Source organism: Scyliorhinus torazame, chromosome 3 (genome assembly GCF_047496885.1).
Source record: "Scyliorhinus torazame isolate Kashiwa2021f chromosome 3, sScyTor2.1, whole genome shotgun sequence".
Classification (NCBI taxonomy): domain Eukaryota; kingdom Metazoa; phylum Chordata; class Chondrichthyes; order Carcharhiniformes; family Scyliorhinidae; genus Scyliorhinus; species Scyliorhinus torazame.
In genome coordinates, this window is record NC_092709.1 from 113,991,567 (window position 1) to 114,014,497 (window position 22,931).

At 53.0% G+C, this 22,931-nt stretch overlaps 1 protein-coding gene across 5 annotated transcripts in view; it reads left to right on the top strand.

The window, feature by feature from the left end:
* The window catches only part of LOC140408650 (uncharacterized), a 1,063,199-nt gene that overhangs the window by 682,546 nt on the left and 357,722 nt on the right, over positions 1-22,931 (top strand). For 3 of the 5 annotated variants that reach the window (XR_011940163.1, XR_011940164.1, XM_072496137.1), the window contains exon 1: positions 12,912-13,032. The exons of the other annotated variants lie outside the window; for them this stretch is intronic. Coding sequence is in view for 1 of the 3 variants with exons in the window: in XM_072496137.1 (XP_072352238.1) it covers positions 12,990-13,032 (43 nt within the window). In the remaining 2 variants the exon portion in view is untranslated. Of the gene's footprint in view, positions 1-12,911; positions 13,033-22,931 lie in introns of those variants that run through there. 5 annotated transcript variants of the gene reach the window in all.

Below are 22,931 nucleotides of genomic sequence, written 5' to 3' on the forward strand. Positions count from 1 at the left end.
TTGGCAAAGCAGGCCTTACTCTGCTTTCGTTTAGCGCCTAGTCGAACAGCTGCAGCGAGCTGTGCTGCTTTAATATTCCCTACCATGTACTGGACTGCTTTCTCATGGGCCAGGGCGGTGACTGCGGGGCTGGCCAAATAAAGTCTGAATAAGTATTCGGTACCCTTCATGGATCCCGCTCATGAGGGTGTGGGGGGTATATCCTGTTGAGCTCGACACTGTGTTCCTGATAAACATCAGTGCGAATGGGAGCACTGTGTATCATGTTATATTGTGCTGCTGCATCATTTTCCTAAGGGTGGCCTTTAGCATCCGATTCATGCGCTCCACAATGCCGCTGGGGGATAGGCAATGTAGAACTTTTGTTTAACTCCAAATATTGTCAGAACATTTTTCATGACTCTTCCAGTAAAGTGGGAACCTTGGTCCGACTCAATAGAACGGGGGAGTCCCCATCTTGTAAAAATCTGTTCTGTTAAGACCTTTGCGGTGGCCATGGCTATGTTTGTTCTCAATGGGAATGCTTCGACCCATTTCGTGAATGTGTCTATCATTTTTAAAGAAATATATTTTATTCAAATTTTTTTGGCCAAACAAAACAATACAAAGGTTTTCCTTTTTACAACAGTAAAACAGTATAAATAACAGTGGCCGTTTTTAACAAATAAATAAATAATATATAAACTAAATGGCAACTGCCCTATCAAAAATAATAACTCTCCAAAATAAAATCAAACAATCCAATATACATAGCCTAATACAAATATTTATACAAAAACGCCCCTGAGGACCCACCCGGGCCCTCTCCCCCCCCCCCCCCCCTTCCCTCCCCCCTGGGTTGCTGCTGTTACCTTCCCATTTCCTTTATCGTTCTGCGAGGTAGTCAATGAACGGTTGCCACCGCCTGGTGAACCCTTGAGCCGAACCCCTTAGTGCAAACTTTATCCGTTCTAGTTTTATAAACCCTGCAATGTCATTTATCCAGGTCTCCACGCCCGGGGGTTTGGCTTCCTTCCACATAAGCAATATCCTTCGCCGGGCTACTAGGGACGCAAAGGCCAAGACATCAGCCTCTTTCGCCTCCTGCACTCCCGGCTCTTCTGCAACCCCGAATATAGCCAACCCCCAGCTTGGCTCGACCCGGACCCCCAACACCTTCGCAAGCACCTTTGCCACCCCCACCCAGAACCCCTGTAGTGCCGGACATGACCAAAACATGTGTGTGTGGTTTGCTGGGCTTCTTGAGCATCTCCCACACCTATCCTCTACCCCGAAAAATTTACTGAGCCGTGCTCCGGTCATATGCGCCCTGTGTAAAACCTTGAATTGTATCAGGCTTAGCCTGGCGCACGAGGACGACGAGTTTACCCTACGTAGGGCATCAGCCCACAGCCCCTCCTCAATCTCTTCCCCAGCTCTTCTTCCCATTTCCCCTTCAGCTCATCCACCATGATCTCCCCCTCGTCCCTCATTTCCCTGTATATATCCGACACCCTACCATCCCCCGCCCATGTCCCTGAGATCACTCTATCCTGAACCTCCTGCGTCGGGATCTGCGGGAATTCCCTCACCTGTTGCCTCGCGAAAGCCCTCAGTTGCATGTACCGAAATGCATTCCCTTGGGGCAACCCATATTTTTCCGTCAGCGCTCCCAGACTCGCAAACGTCCCGTCTACGAACAGATCTCTCAGTTGCACAACCCCAGCTCTTTGCCATGCTCCAAATCCCCCATCCATTCTCCCCAGGACAAACCTATGGTTATTTCTTATCGGGGACCGCACCGAGGCTCCCGTCCTTCCCCTATGTCGTCTCCACTGCCCCCAAATTTTTAGTGTTGCCACCACCACTGGACTTGTGGTGTATTTCTTCGGGGAGAACGGCAACGGCGCCGCCACCATTGCTTGTAGGCTGGTTCCCTTGCAGGACGCCATCTCCAATCTCTTCCACGCCGCTCCCTCCCCTTCTCCCATCCACTTACACACCATTGAGATATTGGCAGCCCACTAGTATTCACTTAGACTCGGTAGTGCCAGCCCCCCCTATCCCTGCTACGCTGCAAGAACCCCCTCCTCACTCTCGGGGTCTTCCCGGCCCACACAAAACTCATGACACTTTTCTCAATTCTCTTGAAAAATGCCTTCATGACCATCACCGGAAGGCACTGAAACACAAAGAGGAATCTCGGGAGGACTACCATTTTAACCGCCTGCACCCTACCCACCAGTGACAGGGGCACCATGTCCCATCTCTTAAAATCCTCCTCCATCTGTTCCACCAATCTTGTTAGATTAAGCCGGTGTAAGGTTCCCCAACTCCTGGCTATCTGAATCCCTAAGTAACGGAAATCTCTTGTCACCTTCCTCAGCGGTAAGTCATCTATTCCCCTGCTCTGCTCCCCCGGATGCACCACAAACAGCTCACTCTTACCCATATTCAATTTGTACCCCGAAAATTCCCCAAACTCCCTGAGTGTCTGCATTATCTCAGGCATCCCCTCCACTGGGTCCGCAACATACAGCAATAAATCATCTGCATACAAGGATACCCGGTGTTCTCCTCCCCTGAGCACTCCCCTCCACTTCCTGGAGCCCCTCAGTGCTATGGCCAGGGGCTCAATCGCCAATGCAAACAGTAACGGAGACAGGGGACACCCCTGCCTCGTCCCTCTATGAAGACGGAAGTAATCAGACCTCTGTCTGTTCGTGACCACGCTCGCCACCGGGGCCCTATACAGCAGCTGTACCCATCCGATATACCCTTCTCCAAAACCAAATCTCCTCAGCATCTCCCACAGATAATCCCACTCCACTCTGTCGAATGCTTTCTCGGCATCCATCGCCACCACTATCTCCGCCTCCCCCTCTGGTGGGGGCATCATCATTACCCCTAGCAACCTCCGTATGTTCGTGTTCAGCTATCTCCCCTTAACGAACCCAGTTTGATCCTCGTGGACCACCCCGGGGTCACAGTCCTCTATCCTCGTCGCCATCACCTTGGCCAAGAGCTTAGCATCTACATTTAAAAGGGAAATGGGCCTGTAGGACCCACACTGCAGCGGGTCTTTTTCCTTCTTCAAAAGGAGCGATATCGCTGCCTCCGACATAGTCGGGGGCAGCTGCCCCCTTTCCCTAGCCTCATTAAAGGTTCTCGTCAGAAGCGGGGCCAGTAAGTCCATATACTTCCTATAAAATTCCACCGGGAATCCGTCCGGTCCCGGGGCCTTCCCCGCCTGCATGCTCCCAATCCCTTTTACCACCTCCTCCATCTCAATCTGTGCTCCCAGTCCCACCCTCTCCTGCTCCTCCACCTTAGGGAATTCCAGCTGATCCAGGAAACACATCATTCCCTCCTTCCCTTCCGGGGGCTGAGCCTTATATAACCGCTCATAAAATGCCTTGAACACCCCGTTCACTCTCTCCGCTCCCCGTTCCATCTCTCCCTCCTCATCTCTCACCCCACCTATCTCCCTCGCTGCTCCCCTCTTCCTCAATTGGTGGGCCAGTAGCCGACTCGCCTTCTCTCCATACTCATACTGTACACCCTGTGCCCTCCTCCACTGTGCCTCCGCCTTACCCTGGGTCAGCAGGTCAAACTCCACATGTAGCCTTTGTCTTTCCCTGTACAGTCTCTCCTCCGGTGCCTCCGCACATTGCCTGTCCACCCTCAAAAGTTCTTTCAGCAATTGCTCCCTTTCTTTACCCTCTTGCTTCTCTTTATGTGCCCTTATGGATATCAGTTCCCCTCTAACCACCGCCTTCAACGCCTCCCAGACCACTCCCACCTGAACCTCTCCATTGTCATTAAGCTCCAAGTACCTTTCGATGCACCCCCTCACCCTTAAATATACCCCCTCGTCCGCCACTAAGCCCATATCCATTCTCCAGAGTGGGTGCTGTTCTTTTTCCTCTCCTACCTCCAGGTCTACCCAATGTGGAGCGTTGTCCGAAATGGCTATGGCCGTATATTCCGTCCCTGTCACCTTCGGAATCAGTGCCCTTCCCAAGACGAAAAAGTCTATCCGTGAATATACTTTGTGGACATGGGAGAAAAATGAGAACACCTTACTCCTAGGCCTACTAAATCCCCAGGGGTCTACCCCTCCCATCTGCTCCATGAAGTCCTTGAGCACCCTGGCCGCTGCCGGCCTCCTCCCGGTCCTGGACCTCGATCGGTCCAGCCCTGGATCAAGCACCGTATTGAAATCTCCCCCCATTACCAACTTTCCCGCCTCCAGGTCCGGGATACGTCCCAACATACGCCTCATAAAATTTGCATCATCCCAGTTCAGGGCATATACGTTCACCAGAACCACCGCCTCCCCTTGCAATCTGCCACTCACCATCACATATCTACCCCCACTATCCGCCACTATGGTCTTTGCCTCAAACAGTACCCGTTTCCCCACCAAGATAGCCACCCCCTGTTCTTCGCATCCAAACCCGAATGAAATACCTGCCCCACCCATCCTTTACGTAGTCTGATCTGGTCTATCAGTTTCAGATGCGTCTCCTGCAACATAACCACATCTGCCTTTAATTTCTTTAGGTGTGCGAGTACCCGTGCCCTTTTAATCGGCCCGTTCAGCCCTCTCACGTTCCACGTGATCAGCCGGGTTGGGGGGCTCTTTACCCCCCTCCCCTTGTCGACTAGCCATCCCCTTTTTTAATCCAGCTCCTCACCTGGTTCCCACGTACCCGTGTATCCCCCCGACGGCGCCCTCCCGCCTCGACCACCCCACCCCATAACAGCTCCCCCTTCTCCTTAGCAGCAACAACCCAGTTAACCCCCCCCTCCCCCTCCCCCTCCGCTAGATCCCTTCCTAGCGTAGTTGCACCCCCCATGTTGCTCCCAGAAGTCAGCGAACTCTGGCTGACCTCGGCTTCCCCCCTTGTCCTCGGCCCCCACTGTGCGAGGTCCCCTCCTTCCTGCGTCCCTGTTCCCGCCATAATTACCATAGCGCGGGAACAAAGCCCGTGTTTCCCACTCGGCCCCGCCCCTAATGACCGGCGCCCACATTTCCTCATACTCCCCCCCCCCCCCTCCCCCATCATGGGGAAGAGAGAAAAGTTACAGGATCGCAAGATTAACAAACTGAAAAATCATCCCCCCCCCCTTTTTCGTCGCCCCACATAATCACCCCACCACTTTGTCCCAAAAGTTCTTTCTCTCGCCAGACTATTCCAGCTTCTCGTCCACAATGAATGTCCGCGCCTCTTCTGCCGTCTCAAAGTAGTGCTGCTTCCCTTGGTGTGTGACCCACAATCTCGCCGGTTGTAACATTCCAAACTGGATCTTCTTTTTGTGAAGCACCGCCTTAGCCCGATTAAAACTTGCCCTCCTTCTCGCCACCTCCGCACTCCAATCCTGGTATACGCGGATCACCGCGTTCTCCCACCTGCAGCCCCGAGTTTTCTTCGCCCATCTTAGGACCATCTCTCTGTCATTATAGCGGTGAAACCTCACCACTATGGCTCGAGGTATTTCTCCTGCCCTTGGTCTTCGCGCCATAACTCGATAAGCTCCCTCCACCTCCAAAGGGCCCGTCGGGGCCTCCGATCCCATTAGCGAGTGAAGCATCGTGCTCACATATGTCCCGACGTCCGCCCCTTCTACGCCTTCGGGAAGACCCAGAACCCTTAAATTCTTCCTCCTCGAATTATTCTCCAGTACTTCCAGCCTTTCCACACACCTTTTGTGCTGCGCCTCGTGCGTCTCTGTCTTCACCACCAGGCCCTGTATTTCATCTTCGTTTTCAGCAGCCTTTGCGTTCACGACCCGAAGCTCCTGCTCTTGAGTCTTCTGCTCCTCCTTTAGCCCTTCAATCGCCTGTAATATCGGGGCCAACAACTCCTTCTTCAATTCCTTTTTCAGCTCTTCCACACAGCGCCGCAGGAACTCTTGTTGGTCTGGGCCCCATAACAAACGGCCACCTTCCGACGCCATCTTGCTTTGAGCTTGCCCTCCTTGCCGCTACTCCAGAGGATCCTCCGCAATCCGGCTGCTATCCTCTCCTTTATCCATGCGTGTCTGGGGGGATTCCCTTCTAGTTTACCGTACAGTGTTTTTGGCCGTTTAAATTGCCGTTGGGGCTCCTATTAAGAGCCCAAAAGTCCGTTCCACCAGGAGCTGCCGAAACGTGCGACTTAGCTGGTCATCGCCGCACCCGGAAGTCGTGAATGTGTCTATCATGCCCAATACATATTTGTATCCATTCCTGCAGGGCGGGAGGGGACCAATATAATCCAATTGGAGGTTTGTCCATGGGCCATTTACAGGACGGCGTGTCGGAGCTGGGCTTTTCTCGCATACCTATCGAGGTTGTTTTGGGCGCAAATTAAACAATTCTCGATGTAATGGGACACGTCGGTTTTCAACTCGGGCCACCAGCAGAGGGATCTGAGGTGGGCATGGGTGGATTCAATCCCTTGATGTCCATGTCCGTCATCGAACTTGTAAATTATTTTGTTTCTGTCCTGGGTGGGGACTACATAAACTCCATCTTTTAAAATGATTCCCTCATGGACCGTCAAATAATTTCTAAACCTTTCATAGGGAGCTGGGAAGTTTCCTTTTAAAATTTCCCTCAATGTCTCGTGTTCCTTTTGTGTCTGGGCTAAGTCTTGGATGTTGGTCTGTGAGACCTTAACTGCGTGTACTGGGGCACTCTCGGGGGGGTTGCCAAAAGTGGCCATGTCGTGAGCCTGCCTTCGCTAGGGCGTCAGCTTTCACATTACCGCATGGGGAGGAGTGATGGTGGCTTCTGACTTTGATGATGCCGTATTCTCTGCCTTTAGCTGTCTGAAGGATATGTTTGAGCAGTGGGGCTGAGGGTAGAGGTTTTCCGTCCGCGAAAATAAATCCTCTCGATTCCCACAGGGGTAGGAATTCCGTAAGGCTGTTGCAGACGTGCAAACTGTCCGAATATATGTCTGCAGGGGTCGGGAATGAATCGGGGTGCTGAACAATGTAAGCAATGGCTGCTAACCTAAGTGTCCAGGCAACTTTAAAGCTGTCTCTTCTAAAGTGCGTGCCTGCGCGTCCTCTCCACAAATACTACAGCCTGTTATCCTTTTGCCCTCAAGGACTGTGGACGATCCGTCAACATAAATTCTCAGGGCTTTGTCCGCGATCTGGGGTCCGCTACCTGTCTTTCTTGGTACCGACTTTGGGACAAAGGGTCCTGTGGTGTGTTTTGGGGCTATGATCTCGCACTGATGTGGGGTTCCTGCATAGTGCAAATTATCGGCCAGAAACGTGGGCGTTTTTGTCCGTTTGATGGTAATATCGCGTCCCTGTCGGAGTAGGGTCCATCGCGCTGCTCGAATTTGGCTTACTGTGCCGTCTTTTAGTCGGCCGTCCAATAAAAGCTGTGTTGGGGGGTGCTCGGTCAAAATAGTTACTGGGTTGAGTTCGGTTATGTACAAGAAATACTGTATCGCTCAGAAAATTGCTAACAGGTGCCTCTCGCAGGCTGAAAATGCTTGTTCGACCGGATCTAAGACTCATGAGGCATTTTTGCGGCCAACAAAGACACCCCGCCAACGCTGCCCGGCCGCGCTGCCCTTTGTAAGGCCTGCGGGAAGAAGGGCCACCAAGCAGCGGTGTGCCAGCCCGCTCAGCGGCAGCGGTTGCCCCCCGGTCACGGACAATGGGCGCCACTATCCCCCTCTCCTCCCCAGGCCATGTGCGAGCAATGGGCGCCGCCATCTTCTCCCCCGCACAACACATGCGTTTCATGGGCACCGCCATCTTTCTCCACCCCGCAACATGCGTTCCATGGGCGCTGCCATTTTGTGACCCCCCCCCCCCCAGGACCTCCGGGCGCCACCATCTTGTCCACCCCGCAGCACATGGAGACCAATGGCGTTTCAGGACCCCAACTCAGCGGCTGCCTCACTACCCGACGATCAACCACGACTCGCATCCATGGCAATCGACCAATCCCAACCACACACTCTGACCAACGCATCCACCAGCGTGAAAGTCAACGGCCACGTGACCTCCTGCCTACTGGACTCAGGGAGCGCCGAGAGCTTTATACATCCAAATACGGTAAGGCGCTGATCCCTTACGGTACACCCTACCAATCAAAGTATCTCCCTGGCCTCCGGATCCCATCGCGTAGCGATCCGGGGGTACTGCACGGTCACGCTCACAGTCCAAGGCGTAGAGTTCCACAGTTTTCGCCTCTACATCCTCCCTAACCTCTGCGCTGCACTTATCCTTGGCCTGGATTTTCAGTGCAACCTCCAGAGCCTGACCCTTAAATTCGGCGGACCTTTACCACCCTCACTGTGTGTGGCCTCGCGACCCTAAAAGTCGATCCTCTTTGCCAATCTAACTCCAGATTGCAAACTCGTCGCCACCAGGAGGAGACCTTCATCAGGTCCGAGATCCAGCGGTTGCTTCAGGAGGGAGTCATCGAGGCCAGCAACACCCCCTGGAGAGCTCAAGTGGTAGTGGTTAAGTCTGGGGAGAAAAACCGAATGGTCGTGGACTACAGCCAGACCATCAACAGGTACACGCAGCTCGACGCGTACCCCCTCCCACGCATATCTGACATGGTTAACCAGATTGCACAGTACCGGTTCTTCTCAATGGTGGACCTGAAATCCGCTCACCACCAGCTCCCCATTTGTAAATCGGACCGGCCATACACCGCCTTCGAGGCAGACGGCCATCTATATCACTTCCTTAGGGTCCCCTTCGGCATCACCAATGGGGTTTCGGCCTTCCAAAGGGAGATGGACCGAATGGTCGACTGGTACGGCATGCGGGCCACGTTTCCGTACCTAGACAATGTGACCATCTTCGGCCATGATCAGCAGGACCACGACGCCAACCTCGCCAAATTTCTCCACACCGCCACTCTCCTCAACCTCACGTATAACAAGGAGAGGTGTGTGTTCCGTACAAACCGCTTAGCCATCCTCGGCTACGTGGTTCAGAGCGGAGTTCTGGGGCCCGATCCCGATCACATGCCCCCTCATGGAGCTTCCCCTCCCCCACTGCCCCAAGGCCCTCAAACGCTGCCTGGGGTTCTTCTCGTATTACGCTCAGTGGGTCCCAAACTATGCGGACAAGGCCCGCCAACTCATACAGTCCACTCATTTCCCCCTGACGGCCGAGGCCCAACAGGCTTTCGCCCAGATCAGAGCTGATATTGCCAAAGCTGGAATGCACGCTGTAGACAAAACACTTTCCTTTCCAAGTAGAAGGCGACGCATCGGACGTCGCCCTTGCTGCCACCCTCAACCAGGCAGGCAGGCCCATGGCATTCTTTTCCCGCACCCTCCATGCCTCCGGAATTCGGCACTCATCCGTCGAAAAGGAGGCCCAGGCTATCGTTAGATCTGTGCGACATTGGAGGCATTACCTGGCCGGCAGGAGATTCACTCTCCTCACTGACCAACGGTCGGTAGCCTTCATGTTCAACAACAGACAGCGGGGCAAGATCAAAAATGACAAAATCTTGCGGAGGAGAATCAAGCTCTCCACCTATAACTACGAGATTAAGTATCGCCCTGGTAAACTCAACGAGCTCCCAGATGCCCTATCCCGCGGTACATGTTCCAGCGCACAGGTAGACCGACTCCGGGCCCTGGACGACAGCCTTCGTCACCCAGGGGTCACTCAGTTGTACCACTTCATTAAGGCACGAAATGTGTCCTACTCCGTCAAGGAAGTAAGGACGATCACCAAGGACTGCCAGGTCTGTGCGGAGTGCAAACCACACTTCTACCGGTCGGACCGCGCGCACCTGGTGAAGGCCTCCCGCCCCTTTGAACGCCTCAGCGTGGATTTCAAAGACCCCCTCCCCTCCTCCGACCGACACACGTATTTCCTCAGTGTGATCGATGAATACTTCCGTTTTCCCTTCGCCATCCAATGCCCCGACATGACGTCTGCCACTGTCATTAAAGCCCTTAATTCTATCTTCACTCTGTTCGGCTTCCCCGCCTACATCCACAGTGACAGGGGATCCTCATTCATGAGTGATGAGCTACGTCAGTTCCTGCTCAGCAGCGGTATCGCCTCCAGCAGAACGATGAGCTACAACCCCCGGGGAAACGGACAGGTAGAAAGGGAGAATGGGACGGTATGGAGGGCCGTCCAGCTGGCCCTGCGGTCCAGGAATCTCCTGGCCTCCCGCTGGCAAGAGGTCCTCCCGGATGCACTACATTCCATTCGCTCATTACTCTGCACTGCCACTAACAATACGTCTTTTTGCCTTCCCCAGGAAGTCCACATCCGGGGTATCACTCCCAATTTGGCTCACAGCTCCGGGAACCGTGCTTCTCCGTAAACATGTGTGGCTCCACAAGGCGGATCCTTTGGTGGAAAGGGTGCACCTGCTCCACGCAAACCCACAGTACGCCTACGTGGCGTTCCCCGACAGCCGCCAGGATACCGTCTCCCTCGGAGACCTGGCACCAGCAGGTTCCACCCCCGCACCACCCCCGTCGCCCCTGGCGCCACCCTCCCCTCCACCGCCGCCCCCATCCCCCCCAGGACTGTCCATCCTCCCCCTGCCCACCCCCGTTGATGAAGAGGATTTTGGCACGCTCCCGGAGTCAACTTCGACCACGACAGCACCAACATAGCCGGCTCCACTTCGTCGATCCCAGAGGATGATCAAGGCGCCGAACCGGCTGAACCTCTGACCAGCCCACCGGATGACCAGAGACATTTTTTTACCGTTCTGTATATAATAAAGATTGGGAATTGTATATAGTTTTCCACCACCCCCGCTGGACTCAATTTTAATAAGGGTGAATGTGGTAAACCACTGTGTTCTTATATTCAGGGTTGTATGGTAGAACCTACACTACAGGTTCACCTGGGCCCCTGCATGCTAGCTCTGCCCAGGAGCCGGGTTATAAATATGCGTGGCCTTCAGCTCGCAGCCATTTCGTCAACTGCTGTAGGAGGCCACACTTCAGATACTAATAAAGCCTCAGTTTGAATTCAATTCGTCTCCAGCCAAATTGATCGTGCCTCACACAGCAGGCGGGAAAGGAAAATATCGGTAGATTGCAAAACTCAGTTTCACGTTGTTGTAAGACCAGTTTGCGATCTTCCCCCCCTCCTGTCAATGGTGTGCCTCATTGCTCGCCGCTGCATATCAGGATCCTAATTTCAATACTTCAGCAACTCATTATAAGCCCTGCCCACCGGAGCCATCCCACCCTACCCCCCCCCCCCCCCCCCCCCTCATTGAATCATGATTACATGTCTTTCACAATGGTACATAAGTAACGTGCATTTGCCGACTGCATTCGCTCAGAACTTTGAGGTTCCCATGCCAACGTTGTTTTGGGACCCTCGCTGACGTCAGTGCCATGCTTTGCAGGCAGTACCACCTCACTTTAAGGCGGCCTCACGGACCAATCTTTACCTACCAGACTAGCGCTTAGGCAGGGGTGGCTTTTCCATGGCTACAGAGCTAGGGTTTGCATGGGAAAGGGAGAGTGTGTGTGGGGGGGGGGGGGGGTACACGTTGATCTGTGCAAGTGTCCTCAACGTGCTGAGGGTTGTGGAGGCAATATTCGCAGGAGATGAGGCCAGATGGATGGTGTGTGTGAGGGAGTGTGTTGTGATGTCCCTTGTGCTGACAGTGAGTAAGATGCCAGTGAATGTGTGATAGGCATGTGAGTTCAGAGCAATGAGATTGTTGCTTTTTTCTGGAGGCACGGATGAGATCATTCTTCCTCCTGCACTGGGTGGGTGAACTATTCTTTGCAATGTTGGCACTGACCATCACTGCCAATGCCTCCCAAGCATGAGTGGTGAGATTCCTGGCCGAGATTGCTGGCCCTCCTGTGGTCAGAGCGGGGGTAGAAAACATCACAACAGGTCTCCAAATGGATGAGTTACTGAACTCTCCTTGGCTTTCAGGGCCATGTCTTCACTGGAGCAGCCCTGGGCTGAAAGTATCGAGAACTGTGTGCACGGCAGTAATTTAGATATGATATCTTGAGTGAGGAGGTGGCGCGGTAACAGCATGATGATCGTATCAGGGCCTGCCTGCCAGTGATACGGCATGCTTCCTGTGCCTGCATAATTAACGAGGCAGGAAGCGAATGATGTGGCACAAAAAAGGTACACCCTTGCAGCTGGTGGGAACAACGTCTTTTTTCATGCCGGCTACTGCACTTGGTGCCACTCGGGGAAAATTCCACCTAACGCGCCAGAATTTGTGTGGGGATTTCCAACTCTCCTGTCATTACCTTAACAGAAGATCAGAAAGAAGGACTGAAAGAAACAGCACAACAGATTTCCACATCATTTCCCTGGGTTTGCACTCATCTTACACTGAAGTTATAGCAGAAGATCAGGAGAATTCCCACAAAAATGCTACCATAGTATTTTTTATTTATTATTGATACCATTGAAACATAGTCCAGAATTGAAAACCTCACTCAAAGAAGATTTGAGGCTGGCTGGTGTGGAAAATATGCAACAGAGTATTTACCTGTGATTGGTTTCAACATAACATTGAGCGACTAGAGATTTCCTCTGCGTTTAACTTGTATCAAACTGGGACAGGAAAGGTTTAATTTTGAGGAAATGTACAAGCAAAATGGAAATGTTCACACATTCCTCAAGTATGGTCCTTGATGAGAGCAAAAAAATAATTTGAATCTACCTTGTGCAATCTCATTGATTTAATAACATTTAGCAGCATTGGCACTACGGTGCAGAATATTCTGAGTGATTTAAGGCTGTGCCCCCCTAGCAATTAACATCCTGTTGTGGTTTTCCGTCCAATCTCAAAAGCTAGCATCATCAATTTTGTTGTTGCGGATGCAGATAATCTAGAGCTGTGCCCTGGTTGGCTGTTTTGAAAAAGAAAGGAAATGATGCAAGCAGAGGTAAAAGAGGTTGGATGAAATCACTTTATCCTTTAAAAAAGTTCTTGAAGGGTACGTTTTTGTTTTGTGACCTAAACACCTGTCTACAAAATTATTCCACTGGAGGAAATAAAGATGGCATATTTGACATTTTTTGCCAAACTGCTCCTTGCTAATGGTAAGCTGAAATCTCTGTCTTGTAAATCCATGTAAGATTATTTTTCTTTAATGTGCGATAAAGGAAATTGTGCTCATTCTAACGTTTTATTGTGTACTTTTTGAATTTTTTCTACATGGCTCTTTGCAACCACATGGCCTCTTCACACATGGCGATGATTTTCACTTTCTTTTTGGCTTCTGGTAGTCTTATCTAGTTGTATTCAGAAATGGACTGGGTAGTCACAGTTGCAATTTGCAGCTGATTTTAGGTTTATTGCATCCATCAAAATCGATTGCTCGTCTTCTCTGTTTGGCTGAACACTGAGAAATTAAGAGGGATGCTCCAGTGTGCACCTGATTGCCTCATCAAATGCAAACGCATTTTTGTCTTTTAATGGCAATATATTATCACTAGTTCCTTCTGCCTTAAATGTCTTAACAGATTGAAGGTGGTAAATGGCTGAATAACTGGAACAGGTGGGTTATTTGGTGGAGTATGTATATCGAGAGAAAACATCTTTGTGAATTTCTATATCAGAAATCATGGCAAATTCAGCATGCAATTGACTTGTGTTGTAAGAACTCGCATTGTGATTGGTTTACTCTGCAGATTTAGTGGTGTTCTACGTTTTTTTCCTCCATAATTTAAATCATTTGTCTCCAGTATGAGTGCCTTCATTATTCAATAATGGCATTCGACCCTTCAGTGATGTCATTTGATGGGCTTCAAGTTAGTCTTGTAGATCTGCACATCGGGCATTGAGATCATTGCAGTACACACCCGTGATGATTAGATCACTGCAATAAGCCTCACGAGGCCCACACCGATACCTTAATTGATCTCCCTGTGGGACTTGTGGCATATGAGTTTCCCAGCTAACGGGGGGTGGCCCGTCTAACTGGAGATCATAATTAACCTGTCTAAAAGCCGGTTAAAGTACTGGGACCGCCACGTTGGTCCCAACTGGGACTTATACTGTGTGTATACACCTCCCCAGCAGCCGTTTCCTTTCACCTTGAAGAAACTCGCATTTATTCAACTACTCGGCCTCCGGGGTATTTATAATCCCAAAGACAAATTATCCTCTTTCTAAAGCTGTGAAAGCAGTAATTTTAAGATCCAACCAACCACCAGTGGAGGAGAGTTTTTTTTAAATTAATTTTATGGGATGTGGGCTACACTGGCTCAGCCAGCCTTTGTTGCCCATCCCTAATTGCCCTTGAGAAGGTGGTGCTGAGCTGCCTTCTTGAACTGTTGCAATCCATGCGGTGTTGGTACACCCACTATGTTATTAGGGAGTGTGACCCAGCGACAGTGAAGGAACGGTGATATGTTTCCAAGTCGAGGTGGTGAGGGACTTGGAGGGGAACCTCCAGGTGGTGGGGTTCCCCGGTATCTGCTGCTCTTGTTCTTCTAATCTAGATGGTACTGATTGTGGGTTTGGAAGGTGCTGCCCAAGGAGCCTTGGTGAGTTCCTGCAGTGCATCTTGTAGATGGTACACACAACTGCTACTGTACGCCAGTGGTGAAGGGAGTGAATGCTTGTGGAAGGGGTGCCAACCAAGAGACTTCCTTTTTCCTGGAAGGCGTTGAGATCCATGAGTGTTGTTGGAACTGCACTCATCCATGCAAGTGGAGAGTATTCCATTACATTCCTGACTTGTACCTTGTAGGTAGTGAGCAGACATTGGGTAATCAGGGGGTGAGTTACTCACCTCAGGATTCTTAGCCTTTGACCTGTTCTTGTAGCCACAGTATTTATATGGCTAGTCCAGTTCAGTTTCTGGTCAATTATGATCCCAGGATGTTGATAGTAGGGCATTCAGTGACGGTAATGCCATTGGATATCAAGGGGGGATGGTTTGATTCTCTTTTATTGGAAATGGTCATTGTCTGGCACTTGCCACTAGTCAGCCCAAGGTCTCCAGGTCTTGCTTCATTTACACGGGGACTGCTCCAATATCTGAAGAGTCACGAATGGTGCTGAACATTGTGCAATTGCCAGCGAACATCCCCATACCTGACCTTATGTTGGAAGGGAGATCATTGATGAAGTAGCTGAAGATGGTTGAGCCTAGGACACTCTGCTGAAGAACTCCTGCAGTGATATCCGGGGACCTCCAACAACCACAACCATCTTCTTTTGTGCCAGGTATGAATTGGAATTAATATGCAATTTACAGCCAGATATCCTGCACAACCCCGCTGTCTCGTCCTATCAAAAATAATTTTTAAAAGCGTTTTTAAGACTAGTGTTTTCAATTTTTATCAAACTGAAGTCTTGAGAATATTTTTTCAGAATTTCTCTTGAAATGCTTGAACAAAGATTGTTATGTTTACATTGCCTCAGAAGTGACCCAAATGAGTTGAGGCACATTTTTGATTTGTAGAAGCAAATTACTATTGCAATGTAATGAAATATAAATGAGCCATTTGGCAGTAAAGAACTTGGGGATTTCCGGAAAAAGGCAAAATACTGTCGAAGCTTTTCATCTTGAACTCATCAGGACAGATTCACATGAATATAAAAACAAATTACTGTGGATGTTGGAATCTGAAGCAAAAACTGAAAATACTGGACAATATCATCAGGCCTGACAGCATCTGTGGAGAGAGAAGGCTAACATTTAGTCTTGATGACTTTGACAAAGACATTTCCTGGCCCGAAGTTCCCACTCTGGGAGAGAGTGCCTGCAGGGATGGCATTTCCATTGTGGTAGGGGAGGTATGTGCTGCAGTTGGGCCAGCCAACCTGGGAAAATGTTCGGAGGCAGACACAGGGCTTGCTGAGTGCAGGGGCAGGCAACTTAAAGGGCTCAGCTTAGTGCTGCATCCCATACAAAATCAAAACACAAAGGCTCTTCTGCCGTCATCCCTCTCATCCCTCATACCCCTCACCCCCATACATTCCCATAAACCGTCCATATCATCTCATGTCCTCCCCCAATCCCCGCTGTTCCTTCATACCCTTCTGGAAAGCTATGTTCCCCCAAATATCCCACATGTTCCTTCATGCCCCCCATGCCAAGGTGTGCCCCTCAAACAATCACTTTTGCCCCTCATACATCCCATGCCATGTTAATGCACATCCATGCCCATTCACTCACTATACACCATATACAAGCAATGAGTCCTGTAGGGATAATAGATTTGTAAAAAATAAAGGCTTTAAACAAAAACAGTCATTTATTGATGATTTTCCACTTGCTTAAACAAATCATGTTTACTACAGCCCAATAAAAGTACTAAACCCTTTATCAGTAGCAGAAACTTAGAAATTGAAACCTTGGATCAGGTGTTTTAGTACTCTAATTGATGCCTGGGCTTTCAGCCAAGAGTATATCCAGCCCTGGTTAAAATACTGCTTGATCGACAGCTCTGACTCTCTGCTCTACGCTGTAAATTAACAATGTTTGGGTGCAATCAAACTCCTTTGTCGTGCCCCACTTGGTAACGCAACGAGGCCATTAATCTCTCAAAATTCACGATGGTCAGAACACCCCACGAGATCTAATGAGAACTCACGAACCGTCGCGATCTGGATCTTTCCCTCGCCGGGCGAGATCCAGATAGACATATTTAAATGAGTAATTAGGCTCATTTAAATATGTCGGTGCCTGATTCTCCCAAGGCTCAGGAACTAATGCCCGCACCTGGGAGACCTTGACATAGCTCCGTTTAGTACTGGTCAGGTGTGACAGAACCTGGGAGGGTTTCCAGGCCTCTGGAGACCTCTGGGTGGTCAGATACAGGGCAGGGTGACACCCTGGCTCACCCTCTGGCACCTGGGCACCCTGCAGCAACAGGCTGGCACCTTGGCACTGCCACCCTGGCATTGCCAAAGTGCACGGGTGACATTGCCAGGCTAGCAGGGCCTGCCATGATGTCTGGGTGGCAGTGCCAGGATTACTAGATGCCAGGGCAGCCCTGCCAAGGGCTAGCCCTGAAGGGGCTATGCCCATGAAAGGGGGGATGAGGGGGGTTATGAGTGATGGGGGGGGGGGGGGGTGAAGGGCGGTATGAAGGGCCATCCTAAAAGTTGGGGGGGGGGGAGAAGGGTGGGGATGCAGAAAGGGGGGGGCCGAATGCAGGGTGGAGAGGTCTGAAAAGAGGGACCCTCAGCGACACCATAGCAGGGTGTCCACATTTGGGGGGGTGGGGGGTAATGCCCATGTGTCCGAGGGGGAGGGTGATATTGTCTGTGGGTGGGGTGTATGGGGGATCATCAAGCTCACTTAGAGATCGGGGCACCCTTTCAAAGTGGTGGTCCAATCTCTGAGAAACTCCCACATCCCCAAAAAATCAGGAAGGCTATGATCTACCCCTCGTCGCGACTGACCCGAGACACGATAGGGCTGTTAAATCTTGCGAGAGGTCTCTCCAACGAGATTCCATGAGGCTTCGCAATCTAGATCCCACCCAATGAGGATGGGATCCAGATTTGCATATTCAAGTGTGCAGTCAGCCTCACTCTTTTTTTAAGTTAGAGCACTCAGTTCATTTTTTCCAATCAAGGGGCAATTTAGCGTGGCCAATCCACCTACCTTGCACATCTTTGGGTTGTAGGGGCGAAACCCATGGAAACATGGGGAAAATGTGCAAACTCCACACAGACAGTGACCCAGAGCCGGGATCGAACCTGGGACCTCGGCGCTGTGTTGCAGCAGTGCTAACCACTGCATCATCGTACTGCCCTGTCAGCCTCACTTGAATATGCTCTCGCCAGCGTTGCCCAAGGAATGCAATCTGACCCCTGCGCCTCAGAGACCTCGAGTAAAAATTGTTTAGCACCAACGTGCACCAGGTGTACTGGGGGGGAATTGGTGTCTGCCAGGGCTGGGGATAGTAGCAGGGGGGTGCCCAGGTGATGAGCTGTGGCATCAGGGTGATCCCCGGCACCAGACCATCATTGCTGCGACCTTGCTGACTGCCCACCGTGGCCCGTGGTTGCGTAGAACTACACTGGCCATATCGGTGCACTCACCCCATCCCCTCACCCTCAACCCATCCCTCTACCCCACCTCCACCCCACCAACTACAGGAGGGCCCCAGACAGGGACCGCCGGGCATACTGCCAGCATGGGCAGCGCCAGCCACCAGTACCCCTGCCGGCAAGGACGGGTGCTGAGATTGTCCAGGATTTTCTATTTTTGTTTCAGATTTACAACAGGCCGAGGAGGAGGTGGGACCGCATTAGGCCTTGTGTGTACTGGCAGTGCCTGATATTCGAGGATCTGCCGGACCGGGTTTGCCATGAAAATTCCAACTGAGCAGGGGGACCTTATGGCATATCTGCCGGATCATGGTGCATCTGGAATTGTGGGGATTTTCGGTGAGACACCTGCTCCCGGTGAATGTCAAGGTGACAGTCGGCTGAACATTTTCACCAATGGGGCGAGTGTGGACCTGTCAGGGATCTCGCAGAGCTCAGTGCACAGGTGCATCTGCGCCGTCATGGAGGCCCTCTCTACCCGCTTGGCACAATATATCAGGTTCAATGTAGACTGAGCCCACCAGGATGCCCAGGTGGTTGGGTGCAGCACCATCGGCGGGACGCCCAGGTTCAGGAGGCGATCGACAGGATGTCCCCCTACGAGCACCGACGCACATCGGGTGGTCTTCACAAAGCGAAAGGGGTTCCCCTCCATGCACGTGCAGCTGGTGTGTGACCATGAGATGCACATCATGCATGTCTGCGTCCGATATCCAGGCAGTGTACATGGCGCCTTCATCCTTGCACATTCAACGGTTCCCGACACTTTTGAGGCGCATCTCTGGGTGAGGGGGCAATAGGGGTTATCCGCTACAGTCATGGCTGATGACGCCTCTCCGGATGCCATAGACTGATGCAGAGACCCGCTACAATGACACCCAGGCCAGGGGAATGATAGAGTGGTGCATCGGCATGCTAAAGATGCGGTCCAGGTGCCTGGACCGCTCTGGAGGGGCCCTCCAGTATAGCGCTAGGAGAATTTCCCACATTGTGGTGGCCTGCTGCATCCTCCACAAAATTGCGCAGCAGAGGGGCCACATACTGGAGGAGGGGGATGAATGGCAGACCTTGTCTGATGAGGAGGATGCGCGGGAGGGTTAGGATGGGCAGGGCATGGGGCCCGGGCAGGCACAGGAGGCCACACAATGTGTGCATCAGGGCTGCCTTGCATGGGACGCTCTAATCGCCTCCAGGTTTGCTGACTAGGGGGCCTGGCGGCACGAATATCCCATTGCACCCCCCCAACGCCCCCCCCCCCAACTCCAGCCGACCATGCTCTCCCGTGGCCTCTAACCCCGCACCAAACCCCGCACTGTAACCCACTCCATGATACATACCTTCCTCGCTAAGGGGTGCAGGCCCGGGTTGGCAGTAACAGCGGGTCTGGCCCATGTGATGGAGGATGATGATAACCCGCTCTGCGATAAGCTCTGGTACTCTGCATTGTCTGACTCATGTCCATGGTAGAACTTTTCACCGTCCACCTGGGTGACACCTGCATGCGAGCTCGTCATTCCATCATACGGTCCCACCAAAACCTTGGGGTGGCGGAGGTGGAGATGGGATGTGGGGGGGAACATTGGGGTGGGGTGCGATGAGGTGGGGCCGGGTACCGGGGCGGTGAGCAGTGGCTGACCTGGGGGCACTAGCCATGCCCACCTCCAACGATCGCGCTTCCATCTCCTCTCCAGCGCCCTCTCTGCAGCCAGCCCTCAGACACTTCTGACAGAGCACCGAGGAAGGTTGGAACGTTTGCGAACAGGTGTTCATTGTGAATGGATGAGCATCTTTCTACAGGTTTGTACCCCTAATGCTATCCCGTGTGCTGCACCCGTGCCGCTTACCTGGTGTCTAATTTTCTGGCCTTACGGGCCCTAACGCTATGTCGAGGTGGATCCCCAAGTGGTACCTCAGTGGTGGAGGTGGCCTGCAATGATTCCCACCCTGTGACCTGGGTCCCCTTTGGCAGCCGTCCTCTGGAGTGCCTGGACAGGCTCCACAGTCTCTCGGGTGTCGCAGCTGGGTTAGTGCCACCCTGTTCTATCCGCTGCCATGGGATTTGTCGATGACGGGGGCGGGGTGGCGGTGCGGGAGGCTCCGAGGCACTGCGGAATCCCGGCACCACCCATGCAGGGGTCACTGGCATGGGCCCCATCACCTCCTCCTCCCTCGGGGTGCCTGATAGCCTCAAGCTACTCCTTGGAATGGGGGTGTGGCCGGAGCGATCACTGGGTGCTCCCATGCCACCTAGTGCTTCTAGCCCTGGTGGCCCGCTCTAGTCTCAACCAGGGTCTCAATGCTCATGACCATGGAGCACAGGGACTGGGCCACCTCCCTCTGGGACTGTGCCACATCCCTCTGTGACATGCTCAGGTCAGCCAGCACCCGGGCAATGCTGTCGACGCCTGCAGACATGACCCGTTGTGACTGGGCCAAGCTCTGGAGTGCTGCTGCAATGCCCAGGTGGTCCTAGTACATAGCTACCTGTGACAGGGCAGACCTGTCCTGTCCCTCAGCCACTGCCCACACAGAGTGCCCCAGGCCTTGGACAACCTGACCCAAGGCCAATACCTTTGCCCCAATGCCTCCACTGCGGATGACACCAGTACGGTGTTGGCCTGGGTGGCAGGGATGGTTGGCACTGCCTTCTTCCCCTGCAGGGGTTGGATTCCTTCAACTGTACCTGCAGGCGCTGGATGGTTGCTGACAACCCCTCAGGTAGCCCCCAGCTCTGTGTCTGCATCTTCAGCATCGATGGGACTGCCATTTCCAGAAGCCCGAGACCCGTCTGTACAACGGCTAGTCCCTGGGGTGGGGCCACTCTCCGACCGTCTGACCCCTCGTGGGTTCTTACCTCCACCTGCTGTACTGCAGCATGTGTATGGTGTGCACCAGATAGTGCCCCAAGAGCCTCTTCACTAAAGTGCCCAACCTATGTGAGTGTCTCTGGGACGGTAGAGGGTGTTGGAGACAGCTGTGACGGAAGGTCGGTTATGTCCCCGGACTGGTGCTCTGGGATGTGGCGGGCTGGCGTTTGGGGCTCGCATCGCTGACCGTTGCCGCCTCGTCGCTCGACGTGTCCTGGGATTGTGGCCAGGACGGGGGACACCAGAAGTCCCAATTCATCGCCCGGCGATCCTGTAAAACATAATACATAACGCATGGTTGGATCGTGGGTTGGGGTGATAGTGTGGGGGAGGTGGGGTGGTGTGGAGGTGGTGAGGTGCTGGGATTGGTGGTGTGAGGGAGGTAGGGTGAGATGGTGTGGGGGTAGCGGGGGGGGGGGGGGTGAAGGTGGTGCGGGGGAGATGGGGTGGCGAGGGTGTGTGAGGGTGGTGTGGGGTGGGAGCAGTGTGGGGGAGATGGAGTGACGGGCGTGTGTGTGGGGGTTATGCCACTTATGCCATAGGGACAACGCAAATCAGCGGGGGTGGGTTGCAGGTCCGGTGGGCCCCGTCCAGTCATCCCTCTCTCCCTATGGTTGTGCGATCCCTTCTCCTTGTGGGGGGGTGGGGGGCAAGACGGGGGGGTAGGCAGCTGGTGACCTTTGTGAACAAGGCACCCGGCCATGGCGGATGGTATGGGTGCTGGCATGTGGTACAGGGTAGGGAGGCGGGCAGACTGCCAGCGTTTGGGTTTCTATTGCCCTCAAGGTGGGTGTGTTACGGGTATGTGGGACAGGGTTGGTGCCAGGAATGTGGTGCTGGCTACTCTCCCTGGCCAGCCTGAGGAGGTTGAATAGCTTTTTCCGGCACTGCTGACTGGTCCTGGCGGTGGGCCCAAGGTGCTCATGGCCTCTGCCACTTACGCCACACACAGTGTATGGCGACAGGTGGCAGCTTTCTTCCCATTCGGGGTACAGGGTGCTCCACCTCTCCCCCATCCAACAGGGTCTCAAGCTACATATCTGCGAACTGGGGTGTGGATTTTTGGGTTGCTATCTTGTTGGTTGGAATGAGTGTGTGTGGGGAGTGGAGTGCTTATACCTCGAGTGCCAATCTGTTTTTCATTGGAATTCCTCGAGACCACGCGGGGTTGGTGCTAGCCCATTAACAGACCCCCACACCGCTCACCCATAGACATTGTCACCCCCCCATTCACATTGGCATTACCCCACACTCCCCCCAGTGAGGACACTCTGCCATGGGGTCACTGGAGCCCCTCCCCCTCTTCAGGCCCACCCACGCCCTCTTACAGTCCCCTTTTCAGGACCATCACCAATCACCATCCCCAACCTCCCTGAGTCCTCTTCTTACCTGCCCTGCACCCCTCACTTTCCATATCCCCTCCACCCTCCTTCCATGGGCATTGACCCTGGGCCCTGACCCTTGGTACTTCCACCCTGGCACCCAGGCACCCTTGCATTGCCACCCTGTCACCCTGGCAATGCTCCTGCTGACTTGGCAGTGCCACCCCTGCGCCTTGGCAGTGCCAGAGTGGCAGTACCAAGGTGCCAGCTGGGCAGTGCCAAGGTGCCCACGTTGCAGGGTGAGGGCCAAGGGACCAACCTGCCCTATCCCTGGACCAACCTGGGGCCTCCGGTGGCCTGGGAAACCCCCCAGCTGCCGTTTGCCTGGTCCACGTTTCTGTGGACCAGTACTGAATGGTGCCCAGCTGCGGACTCCCTGGGGAGGCTGTGGGATGCTGGGAGGCTGGTGAATCCCGGGTGAGTAGGCCTTAGTAGGTTTAATGCCTACTTACAAGAGCTCGGCTTGGTCACGCCCATTGTGATCGGGCTCCTGATCTCGACGCCTCAAGGGACTTGGGTAGATCCCACGAGGCCCACTGACTGCTGGGAAGACTGCAGGAGGCTTCACCTGGCACCTACCGGCCACGTCGCCCTCCCGTTCTACGGGATTCTCCGTCAGCCGATGCCGAAATGAGAAAAGGCGACTGGCTGGTAAGGCCAAAACTGTGGCCGGCG